Consider the following 13,965-nt stretch of genomic DNA (forward strand, 5'->3'; position numbering starts at 1 on the left):
AGCCTCTGTCCCCAACCATCTGGTTTCTCAGGCCCTTGCCTGGGTCTAGTATACTCACCGCGTATTGAGATGAGTTCAATGTTCAGCTGGAGCGGGAGGATGTGAAGGAACCCCAGAGAGGAGGGGGCCTGAGTCAGGAGACTGGTTTTGGGTGGCTCCCAGAGAACCAAGTACAGGTAGCAGGGCCAGGGCAAGATCTGGAGCCTCTGCAGAAAGACCCAGGCAAGCAACGCTCAGGGTTGGGGCCCTTGCTGCTGTGCTCAGGGTCAAGAGAACGGGCCTCAGTTACAGCTCTTCAACTAATTTGCTGTGTAACCTTGAGTAAGTCATGGCCCTCTCTGAGCCTCATTATTTTCTTGTGAAATAAAAGGGGACAAAAGATGACCCCCCCAAAGCACACTTTTGGGAGAAAAGGCTCACTAATTCCTCTCCTAGGGTGTGTCACCCCAGGGAGCTCTGCTCCCAAACAAAGGTTTACAGAGTCTCAGCACCTTTTCCTTCACAGGCTCACTGTAGATGAGGTGGGCTTCAGTATGACCTCATTTCACAAAGGGGCAGAGGGTGGCTCAGGGAGCACCAAACACCTGTTTAAGGTCACATAGGGAAGAAGAGCAAAATCCAGAGGCTGCCAAACCCCCTTACAGGACCCCCCACACCTGCCGCACCAGCCAAGCCTGGGAAGTCCCTCCTGAGGTGGGAGAGGCAAGCAGGGGGGCCAGCCCCTCCCCTCCAGCCCCTGCAGGTGTGTATATTGGGGAGGACCGCTCCGGCAGCTGTGTCTCGGCCAGACACACACACTCTGCCGTAACCCACAGCGTGTTACACAAACCAGCGCCCCGGCACTGGCACCTCCACGTGCACGCGCACACAGACCCCCGACACCTCTCCCTCCCCCGCCCTCCGCACCGCCGCTCCCTCCCGGAGTCCGGAGCGGACGCAGTGGCCTCGGGACCCGTGCACGCCTCCACCCCCCCTGTCGTGACGTCACCTAGGGTAGAGCCCTGAGACACTGGGGGGGGGGGGGGAAGGGGAGGCGGCAGCTCCCGAGCCGGGACAGTCACTCACTCTCTGGGCGGTGGGGCCGGGCACAGACAGCGCCGCCCCCCCCACCCCCCCATCCCCCGCCCGCCTCGCACGCTCTCGGAAGCGCAAGCTCGCGGCGCTGCTCTGGGGGGCTCCCTGGCACCCCAGCCTCTCGTCCCCAGCCCGCAGCACCTCCGGGGCCCCCCCTACCCTCGAGAGGCACCGGGAGTTGTCGCAGGGGGGCCTCGGGAAATTCCCTGGACCCCTGTGCCAGGAGGTGCCCGGTGCGCCCGCCCGCCCCCCCACCCCGAGGGCGGTGCCCGGGGGCGCTGCCCCATGGAGCGGGGAGGCGGGCGCCGTCTGCTCCCGGAGCCGTGACCCGAGTCGGAGCTGTGTGTCGCAGCCGCCCCGACCCCCGCGGAACATGCGCCGTCGCCCCTGGCTCACCGGTCCCGCCGGGCTGTGAGCCCCCCACTCCTGGCCCGTGACGGCCCGCGCGCCATGGGCAGCACCCACCCTTGCCCCCGGCTGCGGCTCCGACCTCGGCCCCAGCCGCGGCCCGCGCTCTGCGCGCTCCTGTTCTTCCTACTGCTGCTGGCTGCCGCCGTGCCCAGGTGAGCCCTCACCTCACGCCCCGCCCTCCTGGAGAGCTGGGACCCCCAGCCGCGGGGGGCCTCTGGCGCTCCTGCTGGGGCAGGGGACCCTGGAAGGAGGGAGGGACAGTGTCGCAGGAAAGTGCTGGACCCAATGAAAGACACTGCCCTCATAGGATGTGACAATCTGGGCAGTCCAGGGAGAGGAGGCAGTCAGTGCCCAGAAAAGTGAAGGCTACTAGAAGAGGAAGTGTGTGTGTGTGTGTGTGTGTGTGGGGGGGACAAGTGCCAGCCTGGAGGCCACACCAGCTGAGGGAATGCACCCGCACACCCAGGAGAAAGCTCCACCGCCTTGCTCCACCTTGGAGATCACTCCCAGGAGGGGCCATGGGTTGGAGACTGGAAGGGAGTAGTTCAGGTGGGGTCACTGAGACACTGCAGCTGGAAGGGTTCTCCGTGCGTGTGTGTGTGTGTGTGTGTGTGTGTGTGAACCCTGCAAGTTATGTTGTAAACAGCAGTCTGTGTGTGCACATATGTGTGACTGAGAGCTTATGGGTTGATGTACACTAGGATGAGCACATGTGCATGCTCGCGAGCGTCTTTGTGTATGTGTGTATAACTATGTCTGAAGTGTGCATGTTGTGTAAGTGTTCCTGGGCCACCTCAATGTGTGCAGAAGTGTGTCTGTGTGAATGTGACTATCTGAAACAGGCTTTGGGAGTGGTCTCCTGGGGAACGTAGGTGAGCATCTATGCCTCAGGATGTACTTATGAAATACTATGTGTGCAGGCATTTCAGATGTGTGTGCATTTACACGTCAACCTGGGTGGGTGTGCAGCTGGGCCTGTGCTGTTCTAGGAAATGATGATGAGGGGAGCAAGGACAGGAGAATGCTTTAGGAATATACCTATAGGCCCAACCTTTAGAAGCAAAGATTGGAACAGATGGATTATGGCCTTTGGGACAGAGTGTAAATTGCTAAATGGGGGCCCTCCCCCACACCTACTCCCCCACACCTACTCCCCCACTGCCTTCAGGTCTGCACCCAACGACATTCTGGGCCTCCGCCTCCCCCCGGAGCCTGTGCTCAATGCCAACACGGTGTGCCTAACGTTGCCGGGCCTGAGCAGGAGGCAGATGGAAGTGTGTGTGCGCCACCCAGACGTGGCTGCCTCAGCCATCCAGGGCATCCAGATCGCCATCCATGAGTGCCAGCACCAGTTCCGGGACCAGCGCTGGAACTGCTCCAGTCTGGAGACTCGCAACAAGATCCCCTACGAGAGTCCCATCTTCAGCAGAGGTAGCTGCCCCCTGCCTTACCCTTCTGCCCACCCCTCCAGCACACCTCCACCCCCAAAACCAGCCATTCCCAACCCACTCCCTCAAACTGGCAACCTCCTCAGGTGCCCATCTACCAGCCGCGCTACTCTTTTCTGGTCTTGGACAGTCCATGGGGCAAAATGGGGCAGACAAATGGGGCAGATGTGTCTCCCACCTGGGCTGCATGGGCTGAGGGTAGTAGGTTCCACACCTGAGAGTCAATTCCTGGGTTACCCTGCCCTGTCATTGACACTGTATGTCTCAGGCCCGGGAAATAGCCACATCTGTCACCTTCTTCGATTTACACTCTACCTAGTACACAGCATTTAGGATGGAGAGCCTGTGATAAGGTGTCCAGAGTCAGCATGAAGGACTTTTGCCAAACTGTATAGGTGAGGGAAGCCTGGGCAGGTAAAATGTCTGTACTTCTGCAGAAGCTCTTCCGGGCAGGGTACACCACCAGCCTCTGTGTCATTCCCGCCGCCCCCGAAAACCTTCTCTGAATCAGAGGCACTGGGTGTGTGCATGCCTCCTGCCCAGCAGGCCTGACAGCTCTGCCAATCCCTCTTCCCCTCACAGCCCAGAGAAGCCGCAGCCCACTCCCTGTCCTCTCTCTGCGACTTCTGGGTGACCCAGGGCCCACCCTGACAACCCCCAGAGTAGCTTGGGCTGGAGATGGCAGGAGGTTTTGTCACCCGTTTCTGTTCACACCCACCTCCTGCCCTGGTATCTTAGGCCTTGACTCAGGTCTTTGGGGGAAGATGGGAGTTATTCATCTTTCGTCTTAGCTGCCTGAGTGGGACGGTGTGGGGACCTGGCTCCTTGGGACTTGTCCTGTTCTCGGTTGACAGTGGAGGAGGGGTACCCCTATACCCTGTGGCCTTGGGGCCCAGAGGCTTCTGGGAGAGTCACTCTAAGGGACCCTAATTTCAGAAAGAACTCGGCAAAATGAGGGCTTTCCCTTTCCACCGGGACCCCTCCTCGCATCCCCGGGGGGGCCCCAAGTCAGGGGCCACGGCAGCCTCCCCCAGCCCAGCCCCAGGCCGCCCGCCCCGCCCCCGCGCACCCTCCCCCCTCGCTCCCCCGCGCGCCCGGGGCGCTGTTTCTACCCGGCCGAGCCCAGCCCGACGCGTGTGGCGGCATGCAGCCGCGAACTAATCCCCGCGGGCCGCGGCAGACAGCTCCCGGCCGAGCCGCGCGGCTCTCCAAGGGGTGCCCCCGCCCCCGCCTCCGCCCCTGCCCCCGCGCCCGCCCCGCGCGCGCCCGCCCCACCCGCCCCGCAGCACCGAGCCCCGCCGGCCCCGCAGACCCCGGCCCGGCGCCCCGCCCTGCCCCGCCCGGCCTCGCCCCCGCCCGGCCCGGCCCCGCCGCCCGCGCTCGCCCACGCCACGGGACCGGCCCGTGTCTCTCTCCTGCGCTGGCCCCGCCGTCCCGGAGCTCGCCCTCCGGGTCTCTAAGTGACCTGCGCGCTCTCCGACGCCCCGGGTGTTTCCTCCCACGCTCGCGCCCCCCGCGGGGAGGGTCCCCCGGAGCCCTTGCTTTGGGTTCTGCTCGCGGGGCTGGGGGGGGGGTCGGACAGGTGCTGGGGTTCTCGCCCCCGCCGCTCAGGGTGAGGCAAGGCAAGGCAAGCTCTTGAGCCCTCTTTCCGGCCACGGTGTCCCCTCTTCCCCTCTGGGCCTCCTGTCCCCTCTAGATAGAGTGAACCCACGCGTCCCGATTTCTTTGCCCGCGTGAGGCCCGTGTGGCCCGGTGGAGAGCGTGGGGTCGTGGAAGCTCAGGGGTGAGTTCCGAGAGCGGTGGAAGGTGGAAGCGCGCGGGGTTGGCCTGGCGCCAGGCGCTCCCGGGTTCACCTGCAGTTTAATAAGCGGGAGGTGAGCTGGGGGGACTGGTGGGGGGGAGGTTAGGGGTGGAGGGGGGAGACTTGCTGGGGCTAGCCGGGGCGGGGCGGTGCCCAGCGCGGGGCAGGGGCGGGGCAGCGGCTCCTGGGCTCTGGCAGCAGGGGGGGTGTGGGGAGGGGGTGCTGGCTCCTTCCTTTGGCCTTGGAACACTGTCCTACCGATGTGGCTTCTGCTCCCGCATTGCGACAGCCCATTTTCCACCTCTCCGTCCTCGGACTGGACTCTGGGCTTCTGGAAGAAATTGCCACTTTCTTCCTCCCCGGGACATCACGACAGCCCTTCCCTTACTCCATGTCTGGGTTTACCCTTCACCGTCGGGGGGGAGTGGGGGGTTATTTCCCAGCCCATCACCTCAAGGACTAGCTACATTTGAATTCTACGGGACCACTGGGACCACTCTTGGTTGCAGCCAGACCCTGGACTGGGTCCTTCCTTCAGTCCCTCCTCTTTTCAAGTTGTGATTTGTTTCATGTGGGGTCAGGTGGTTTCCCCCAAGTGGAATATAGGGCACTGACCCCTCTTCCAACACAGACTGTCACTGGGGTTCTCTTAAAGGTGCATTCTGACATGTTTAAAATTCAGAGATGGTTGGGAGGAGGTGGTCCCTGGGCCTTCCATCTTAATGCTGCTACTGCCATCCACTTGTCCTGGCATCCCCCCTGAAATGGACTGGGTGAAGGGATGGGGTTCCAGTGTAGAAGGGAAGGGTGCATGAGCACCTGGAGTGGCAGGGCATATACTAGGGCTTTACCCAGCCCAGGAGAGGGCATGACAGGGTGCTGGAACCTCGGTGGGTAGGGCAATGATATCCCCAGGGTTTTGTTCTGAGGACACAGACAGTTGGTATCTGTGTGGGTGAGGTGCTAGGCAGCAGATCAAGAGGGGAGTCCCTCATTGTGAGGACTAGAGCACCCATCCTTCTCTCATTCCTGATACAGGGGCAATGGAGTAGAAGGGGATGGAGGAGCCAAGGAGAGGCTGGTGGAGGCAAGTGTAGTAGATTCAAGCAGCAGGTCCTAGGAGCGCCCACACGCGTTGGTAATGCCCTCTCCTAAGGCCCAGACCCATCTGGAATGGATGGAAAGAGGGGGCATGAGGCCCTGCAGCAGGCCAGGCTCTCAGCCCAATGGAAGCCCACAGTTTGAGAGTCCAGCCTCTGTTTTCCAAGGCCCTGGCTCTTTCTTCTCCCACCTCCCTTTTACATTCATTCTTGAGGAGTCTTGGTTTTAGGCCTTGGTCTCCAGGCTTGGGGTGAGTGGTGGCACTCAGGGAGACAGAGGCTCAGGGAGTCATGTCCCAGGATCACCTAAAGTTCCATTATTCTAGTAGCCCTCAATAAATTAGCTAATACGTATTAAGTACTTGCTGTTTGTCTGACACTGTTCTAAAGCACTTTATCTATACTTTAAGATTCTCAAACAACCCCTATGCAATGGGCCCTATTAATATCCTCATTTTACAGATGAAGCTGAGAGAGGTTGGGTAACTTGCCATTAATCACACAGGGACTTAAAAGGGAGCTGTAGAGACAGGACTCAAATGTAGGCCTGCTGACTTGCACTCAACCCCTGCCCTGCTGCCTCCTAGGCTCCCAGGCCACCATGAGCTCCCACGTATGTCCAGAGTGAGTGTACAATGGAGGAGTGGCCCAAGAAATGAAACTGACATGTATACACAAAAGCGCACACACACACACACACACACACACACACACACACACCTACCTTTGTTTGTGCAAACGTGTAGCCACTTCCAGTGTCATCCCTAAGCGTTCCCACATGCACACAACTCTCTCTCTCTCTCAGCCCAGGCACATAAGCATGCACAGATTATTTGCATGGAGGGGATGGAGAACAGATCTCTCCCCTTCCCTCCCTCTTTGATTCAAATAGGCGGGGCTCAAGCTTCCCTGACCCCTCCTTGTTCCCCTCTGGCTCCTGAATCCTCTCTCCTCCAAGCTCCCCTGCCCTCCAGACCTCCTCCCCCAGCCCCATCCTGGCCGTTGGCTGCGGCCTGGAGCAGCAGCTGACTCCACTTAGATGCTGGCAGTCCCTGTCCCAGATCAAAGGCAGGACGGCTAATTGTGCGTCTTAACAAGCCCCCCCCTCCCTCCATGCTCCAGGCAGCCCAGCTGGCCATGGCCCCACCCCTCTCCCCCTCCAGCTGGCCAGATGGCACAGTGCCTGCGTCTGCCCCAGACAGTCGGGGCCAGGACCGAAACTGGGGCCCTGAGTGGGAGCTGGGGGCAGACCCAGTAGGCTGGACTTCTCTGAATCCTGGATGCTTGGAGCAGAGGGTAGTCACACAAGCCCTGGCCAGTCGCCCCTACACGTGGCTGTGACAACTGCCAGAGGCCATGGCATGGTGTCTTTAGCTGCCTAGGACAGGTAGTCTCTGTAGACTGTGAACTACATTTTTCCAGATTCCTCTGGGCCTGCCTCTGAATATAACAGAATCTGGAAGATGGTGGTTGGCCTAGCACATCCCCCTTGACCAGCCTCTTGCTCTTTCTGGATGCCATGTGTAGATAGGGTCATAGGAACTGGGAGCTGGGCTACCTGGGGTTCTTACTCAGGAGCATATCTTCCCTAGAGCTGAATGTCTTTTAATAGGAAGTTGCCAGGCCTGGGAGCTGAGAGAACTGGGGTTGGGTTTGCTACATAACCCCTGTGACCTCGGGCATCTCCCTTTTGTACTGTGTGTAGGTATATGGGGGGGGTGGAGATGATTTCTGAGGCCTGGGATGCTTCTGGAAGTCTGAGTATTGCTATTTGTCCTAGCAGTGGGCTGGTGACCCCCCCCCCCAGCAATAGGGGGAGTGCTCAGAGTTCCAGAGCTAAAAGGCAGGGGATGAACACAGGGTGCACTCCCCAGGGACTTGGGTCTGCCCTCCTTTCCCCTGGGCCCCACCTCCCATGTCAGTGTCTACTCCTCTGCAGCTCCCACCAATTCCCGACATGCCCTTAAAAGGCTCCAGCCCAATCCTCATCCCTTTTTGTCTGCTCTTAGCTGGGCTCCTTACAGAAAAGGTCCTGAGATGCCACAAGCTGGAGAGAGAAGATAGACAAGGACGGCCTGCTTCGTGGGTTTCTGTGGCTTGTGTGATATATTCTAAAGTGGGTCATGAGCTGCTGGGCTCTGTCCCTGATTGGGGGAGACAATAACCCATGGCCTGACACTGCAGCTGTAGTGAGTGGAGTGAGACAGAGGAAGAACTTATCAAAATAGCTAATGTATGTGCAGTACTTTCTGTGAGTAAGGTACTCTTCTGAATACTTTAAATTTACTAATTTAATTCTTGGGACAATAATGCAGCAGATAATAGCAATCTCATAAAGGAGAAGACAGAGGCACAGAGGTCAAGTCACTTGGTCAAGGTCATGTAGCTATTAAGAGTCAGTAAGTGGAAGAGCTAAGATTTGAACACAGACAGTTTGGCTTCAGAGTTCATATTTTTAACTACTACATGTCTTGTCTTTGGGCAGGGGTGGGGTTAGGCAAGGACAGGAAGACAGGACCCTGTGATAGGGTGAGCACGGGGGTGGGGAGAGGCAGGATTGGGCTAGGGTCTCTGTCCAGTCCTGGTTGGCTCTCTGAGGTCTGTGGGAACTCCCAGAACATGTCCTTCCAGTCTTTGATGCTAGGGTGGAAGGAGCCAGGGGTTTTTCCTTTGAATCTCTGGCCTCCTACAAGCCATTAAGTCTCCAGCCGGGGTCTGGACTTCCCCAACAGGTACCTACCACACAGGTGAGTTCTCCTCTTCATGTAGAGGCTATGATTGTTCCTGGCTGCTTCTCCCACTGGCCACACTCTTCCGGTTTCAGAGGCCAGTCAGAGACTTATACCAGAAAATGCTACTAGCTGGTCCCTTCTCAGAGGAAGAAGCCACTTGTGGGTCCAGGAGGCAGACCCTCCTCTGCAAGCAGGCCTCCCCCTCTGCCAGGGAGGCCCAGACCTATCAGGACCTTCCCAGAGGATGGCTCAGGCTGGGAACACCAAGGAGAAAAGTAGTGTAGACCAGTCCTGGGCCCCTGCGAACAGCTCACCGGGGTCTTTATGCCCTGTAGCATCCCAAGGAAGGTGTCTGCCTTAGCTCACCCTTCCCTCTCAACTTTCAACACTACTGCAGGGCACTGGGCTGACTTCCAGCATTCCTCAAACAACCTCTTCAGATGACCTAGACCCACTGCAGGCGGGGTGGCTGGGCGGTACCCTTTTCTGAGCAGTTTCTGGGATGCCTGTGGACAGGAAAAGGGAAACCTCTGCTGGCTCTTTTCTCTGCCTCTTGAACTTGGCCATCAGAGAGGGTTCTGTAGTGGGCCGAAGGGGATGGCACCGGGCAGGCAATCTTGGGGCTGGGAGCTATAGGAGGACACCATCTCCTCTGACTTAGCCTTCTGCCCATGAACATCCTCTGAGCCTGGAAGTCCATTGCCAGTGATTTTTTTTTTTTTTTAGGTTAAATTTTGCCTTCTTTCTGCAGGCTTATTTTTAAACAGCAGATATCACTTGAGGGCCATGGGGGAGGCCTCCCCCAACCCACGGTGCAGGCAGGACATCTGGTGTGTGATTTCTGTGTCCCTGTACCAGACCTTCCCCCCAAAATTGGGCCTCGGTTTCCCCTTGGTATGGGAAGAAGGTTGGGCAGGAAGGGCCGAGGGTTGAGATATCGAGGTCCCCCAGAGCCTATTTCCTGGATCTGCACCCTCAGGTTTTCGCGAGAGCGCCTTCGCCTATGCCATCGCGGCAGCTGGGGTCGTGCATGCCGTGTCCAATGCCTGTGCCCTGGGCAAACTGAAGGCCTGTGGCTGCGATGCCTCCCGGCGCGGGGACGAGGAGGCCTTCCGCCGGAAGCTGCACCGCCTGCAGCTGGACGCGCTGCAGCGTGGTAAGGGCTTGAGCCATGGGGTCCCAGAACACCCGGCCCTGCCCCCTGCCAGCCCCGGCCTGCAGGACTCCTGGGAGTGGGGCGGCTGTAGCCCCGACGTGGGCTTCGGGGAGCGCTTCTCTAAGGACTTTCTGGACTCCCGGGAGCCTCACAGAGACATCCACGCACGCATGAGACTCCACAACAACCGAGTTGGGAGACAGGTGAGAGCCCCACCCGCCTGGGCCTGCTCCAGATCCCTCTGCCTAGAGCCCCCCCACACCCCAGGCCTACCTCTCTTCTGGGGACCACACCACTCTCCCTAGCTCAGCAACTATCTCATTGCCCCCACCTAATCCAGTCGCCAAACACGCATTGGATACCTACTGTGTGCCAGGCACTGGACTAGGCCTGGGACACAGGAATGAAACCAGTCTTGTCCTGGATCAGCTTCCCCTCCACTGAGTGGCCTGCTCCTCCCATTATTTTGCAGTGAGCAATAGAGGGGGCCACCGGGCTGTGGTCTGGGCCTCAGGGGCCTTGGCCCTGTTCTGTCACTGTCACCTCCCCTATAAAACAAGAAGGTTGAACTGGATCACCCAATATGCCCAGCAACCCCCCCTCCGTGCCCCGCCCAGCTCTATGTTCTGTGATTCTGTGTTATCCTGCGCTATCCTGTGCTGTGACCCTCTACCTCCTCTCCCAGCCCTTTTTTGCAGAATGAGGGATTCCTGCAAGGGGAGGTTCTTGGCCCTGTGTTATAGTTTGCATCGTTGCCTTTGTCTCCCTACCCTTGAATGTTTATACTACATCAAAGGTCATTCATTAAGGAAGGAAGGAAGGAAGGAAGGAAGGAAGGAAGGAAGGAAGGAAAAGAGAGAAGGGAAGAAATAATCGCTTGCATTTATTGAGTGCTTCCTATGTGTTAGGCACTGTCTGGAGGATGTCAGTACATAGTAGCCTCTAATTTAATCCTCACAACTAGCTATGAGGGTACTAGTATTAGCCTTGTGTTCAGATATGGAAACCGAGGTACAGGGAGATAGAGAAGCTTGCCCATGGTGGTGCAACTGGTCTGGAAGTGGTAGAGGCAGGATTCATCACCAGGTGGCTGAGTGTTGTCTGCACTATGTGCACGCCTCCGCTAAGATGCCCCCCTATCCCTCATCGTGGGAGCTCGGCACCCTCCTTCCCTGGCTGTTCAGCCCCCCCACCATCCCTTCTCTCAGACCTGCTTGGCCTGCCTTCAGGCCTGCCTCGCTCAGGCTGACACCTGCTCCTCCTCACTCCCCTTTCTCCTGGCCTGTCAGCCTAGGCAGTTTGTCTTCTCTTTCCACAAAGACTTGGAGCTATTCAGCTCTTCCCCTCTTGACTTAGGGATGAAGTAAACTGAGGCATTTCCACCCTCAGGTCACATCCAGCTTCCACCCAGCCCTGCCCCGTTCACGCAGCTCTTTTCCCAAGCTTCCATACTATCCCAGCCCATACCAACCCTGCCGCCTCCTCCTTGTTAAACTGGCTAATTAATGGCTGCTGCCTGTGGGAAGCAAATGTCCTGGAGTTGTTACCAGGGGAGGCCTTGGGCTGGTTCCTCCATGGTGCTGACACCATGGGCTGCACCCACAAGCCAAGGAGCCCTTTAAGACTCAGGGGACAGAGTCCCTCTCTTGTGGCCCTAACTGCCCAGGTGAGAGGGCTGGATCATTGCCAGAGATCATTGCTCTCCTGGTCTGAGGGTGTGTTTTGGAGTGGAGTTGGGGAAAGGAAGATGTGGCCAACTGCTTCTGGTGTCTCTAGTGAGGGTAATGTCAAAGTGTGCTTTGGGAGGAGATTCTAGAGCTGGTTGAGGGCTGTGCAGGGGGTTGGTAGGTTGTGTTCCTGTAACTACCTCCCTTGGAGGCTTGGGGCCTTCTCACTTCCCCTGGGCTGGGGATCTGGCCCTCTGGGGCTGGTCCCATTCCCTATTCAGGTAGAGAGCCTTAGGGCTCCCCTTGGTCTCAGTACCCCCTAGGAGGAACCGTGGCATTCAGCATGGGGCAGAATAAGCCCCAGCCAGTATAATGGGGGAAGGAGGAGGCTCCCCAGCTCTGTTCCCTCCTTGGGCTCCCTGCAAGGGGCTGCAGGGCCCAGAGGAGAGGAGGAAAGGGGTTTTCTCAGACTCCCCGCAGCCCCCACTCCTGCCTGGATCAAGGCCAGAGGCTTTGGGGATGGGATATAGTGGGGCCAGCACCCCCCTGCTCCTGGCCCCCACCTGAGGGATGGAAGGAGAGGGAATTTCCCTGAGGATCTGGGATCCCCCCTCAGGAAGCAAGCGCCTCCAGCCCCAAGGGCCCCCTGCAGCTGCTGGGAAAGGAGAGGGGTGGGGGAGGAGGGAATTCCCCCGGGCCGGCCTGGCGGGGGGCGGATGGGAGAGCAGCAGGAGGGCAGGGGGGTCCTCTCCGGCCTGGGCGCCCCCACCCCTACCCCGCTCCGCCCCTCCCCGCCTGCTCGGGGCCTGGGTGGGAGTCGGGTTCTGAAGTCTCCGAGGAGAGATTCTCGAAGGCCGGTGTCCGCGCTGGGAGGAGGGCCGCGGGCTGGCCGCGGCGTCACCCCTCGCCGTGCCTCCCTCCGCAGGCGGTGATGGAGAACATGCGGCGGAAGTGCAAGTGCCACGGCACGTCGGGCAGCTGCCAGCTCAAGACGTGCTGGCAGGTGACGCCGGAGTTCCGCGCGGTGGGGGCGCTGCTGCGCAGCCGCTTCCACCGCGCCACGCTCATCCGGCCGCACAACCGCAACGGCGGCCAGCTGGAGCCCGGCCCCGCGGGGGCGCCCTCGCCCGCCCCCGGCGCCCCCGGCCCGCGGCGCCGCGCCAGCCCCGCCGACCTGGTCTACTTCGAGAAGTCGCCCGACTTCTGCGAGCGCGAGCCGCGCCTGGACTCGGCGGGCACCGTGGGCCGCCTGTGCAACAAGAGCAGCGCGGGCCCCGACGGCTGCGGCAGCATGTGCTGCGGCCGCGGCCACAACATCCTGCGCCAGACGCGCAGCGAGCGCTGCCACTGCCGCTTCCACTGGTGCTGCTTCGTGGTGTGCGAGGAGTGCCGCATCACCGAGTGGGTCAGCGTGTGCAAGTGAGCGGAGGGGCCTTGCCCTCTGGGCCCGGCAGCGTCGCCCAGGCTCCTGGGAGAGGAGTTTGGACTAGCTGATCGCACAGGAGCCTCCGGGCTCTGAGGGGCAGATCCGCAATCAGGGGACAGTCCAGTCGTGCCTGGACCCAGCCCCTCACTTCTGTGGGCTCCAGGACAGATTTGCCTCCCCGCTCCTTGCCCCAGGCGCAGACAGCTCAGTTGGGCTGGGGATTGCCCCATACCGGAGGGCGGGTAAGGCAGCCTCTGGGCCTGTCTCCTTTCCTGCCTTCACCGCTTCCCGCGGAGAGAGGGAGTGCGTGGAAGCCTGGAAGCCGATGGGCAGGGGGAGGATGATTAGAAAAGAAGAAACGGACATAATTGAGCTGAAGTGGCTCTGTAGAGGCCTCAGTCGCGTGCCCCACCCAAGGGCCTGTGCCCCTCCTCATTCATTTAACAAATATTTATTTTGCACTCCTTCTGGCCTGGCACCCTGCCGGGACGATGGGTGCTGGGGATTACAGATGTGAATAAGAGAGACACAGCACCTGCCCTCTTGGAGTTTACATTCTGCTTGGGGGAGATGGATAACAAACAAATAAATACACAAACAAGTTCTCAGACAATGCTCTGTGCCATGACGAAAATAAAGCCTGGTGCTGGATGTAGAGTGATTTGTGGGGAGTGGGGCCCCTTTATTTTTTTGTTTGCATTAAAAAGAACTTTTGAGTTGACGCACAATGTTACATTAGTTTCAGGTGTGTGACATGGTGATTCTACGAGTCTATGCATTATGCTGTGCTCACCACGAATAATAGCTGCCACCTGTCACCTCCGGATGCTGTTACAATACCATTGACTGCATTCCCGATGCTGTGCCTTGTATTCCTGTGACTAATTCGTTCCATAACTGGGAGCCTGGATCTCCCACTCCCCCTTCACCCAATATGTCCATCCTCATACCCCCTTCCCTCAGGCAACCGTCAGTTCTGAACTCTGTATTTATAGTTCCAATTCTGCTTTTTGTTTGTATATTCATTTGTCTTGTTTTTTAGATTCCACCTATGAGTGAACTCCCATGGTGCTTGTCTTTCCCAGTCTTATTTCACTTAGCATAATACCCTCAAGGGTCATCGTGTAGTTGCAAATGGCAAGATCTCATC

The 13,965-nt window shown here is 59.0% G+C and overlaps 1 protein-coding gene across 1 annotated transcript; it reads left to right on the plus strand.

Moving 5' to 3' along the window:
• The first annotated feature begins 1,274 nt into the window (after window positions 1-1,274).
• Window positions 1,275-13,356, plus strand: WNT10A (Wnt family member 10A). The gene is made up of 4 exons (XM_041737764.1): window positions 1,275-1,637; window positions 2,654-2,916; window positions 9,546-9,925; window positions 12,315-13,356. Exons 1-4 carry the CDS (start codon window positions 1,525-1,527, stop codon window positions 12,810-12,812), a joined length of 1,254 nt encoding a protein of 417 aa, XP_041593698.1. The 5' UTR covers window positions 1,275-1,524; the 3' UTR covers window positions 12,813-13,356.
• Window positions 13,357-13,965: the final 609 nt, after the last annotated feature.

This window comes from Vulpes lagopus, chromosome 22 (assembly GCF_018345385.1).
Source record: "Vulpes lagopus strain Blue_001 chromosome 22, ASM1834538v1, whole genome shotgun sequence".
Classification (NCBI taxonomy): Eukaryota; Metazoa; Chordata; class Mammalia; order Carnivora; family Canidae; genus Vulpes; species Vulpes lagopus.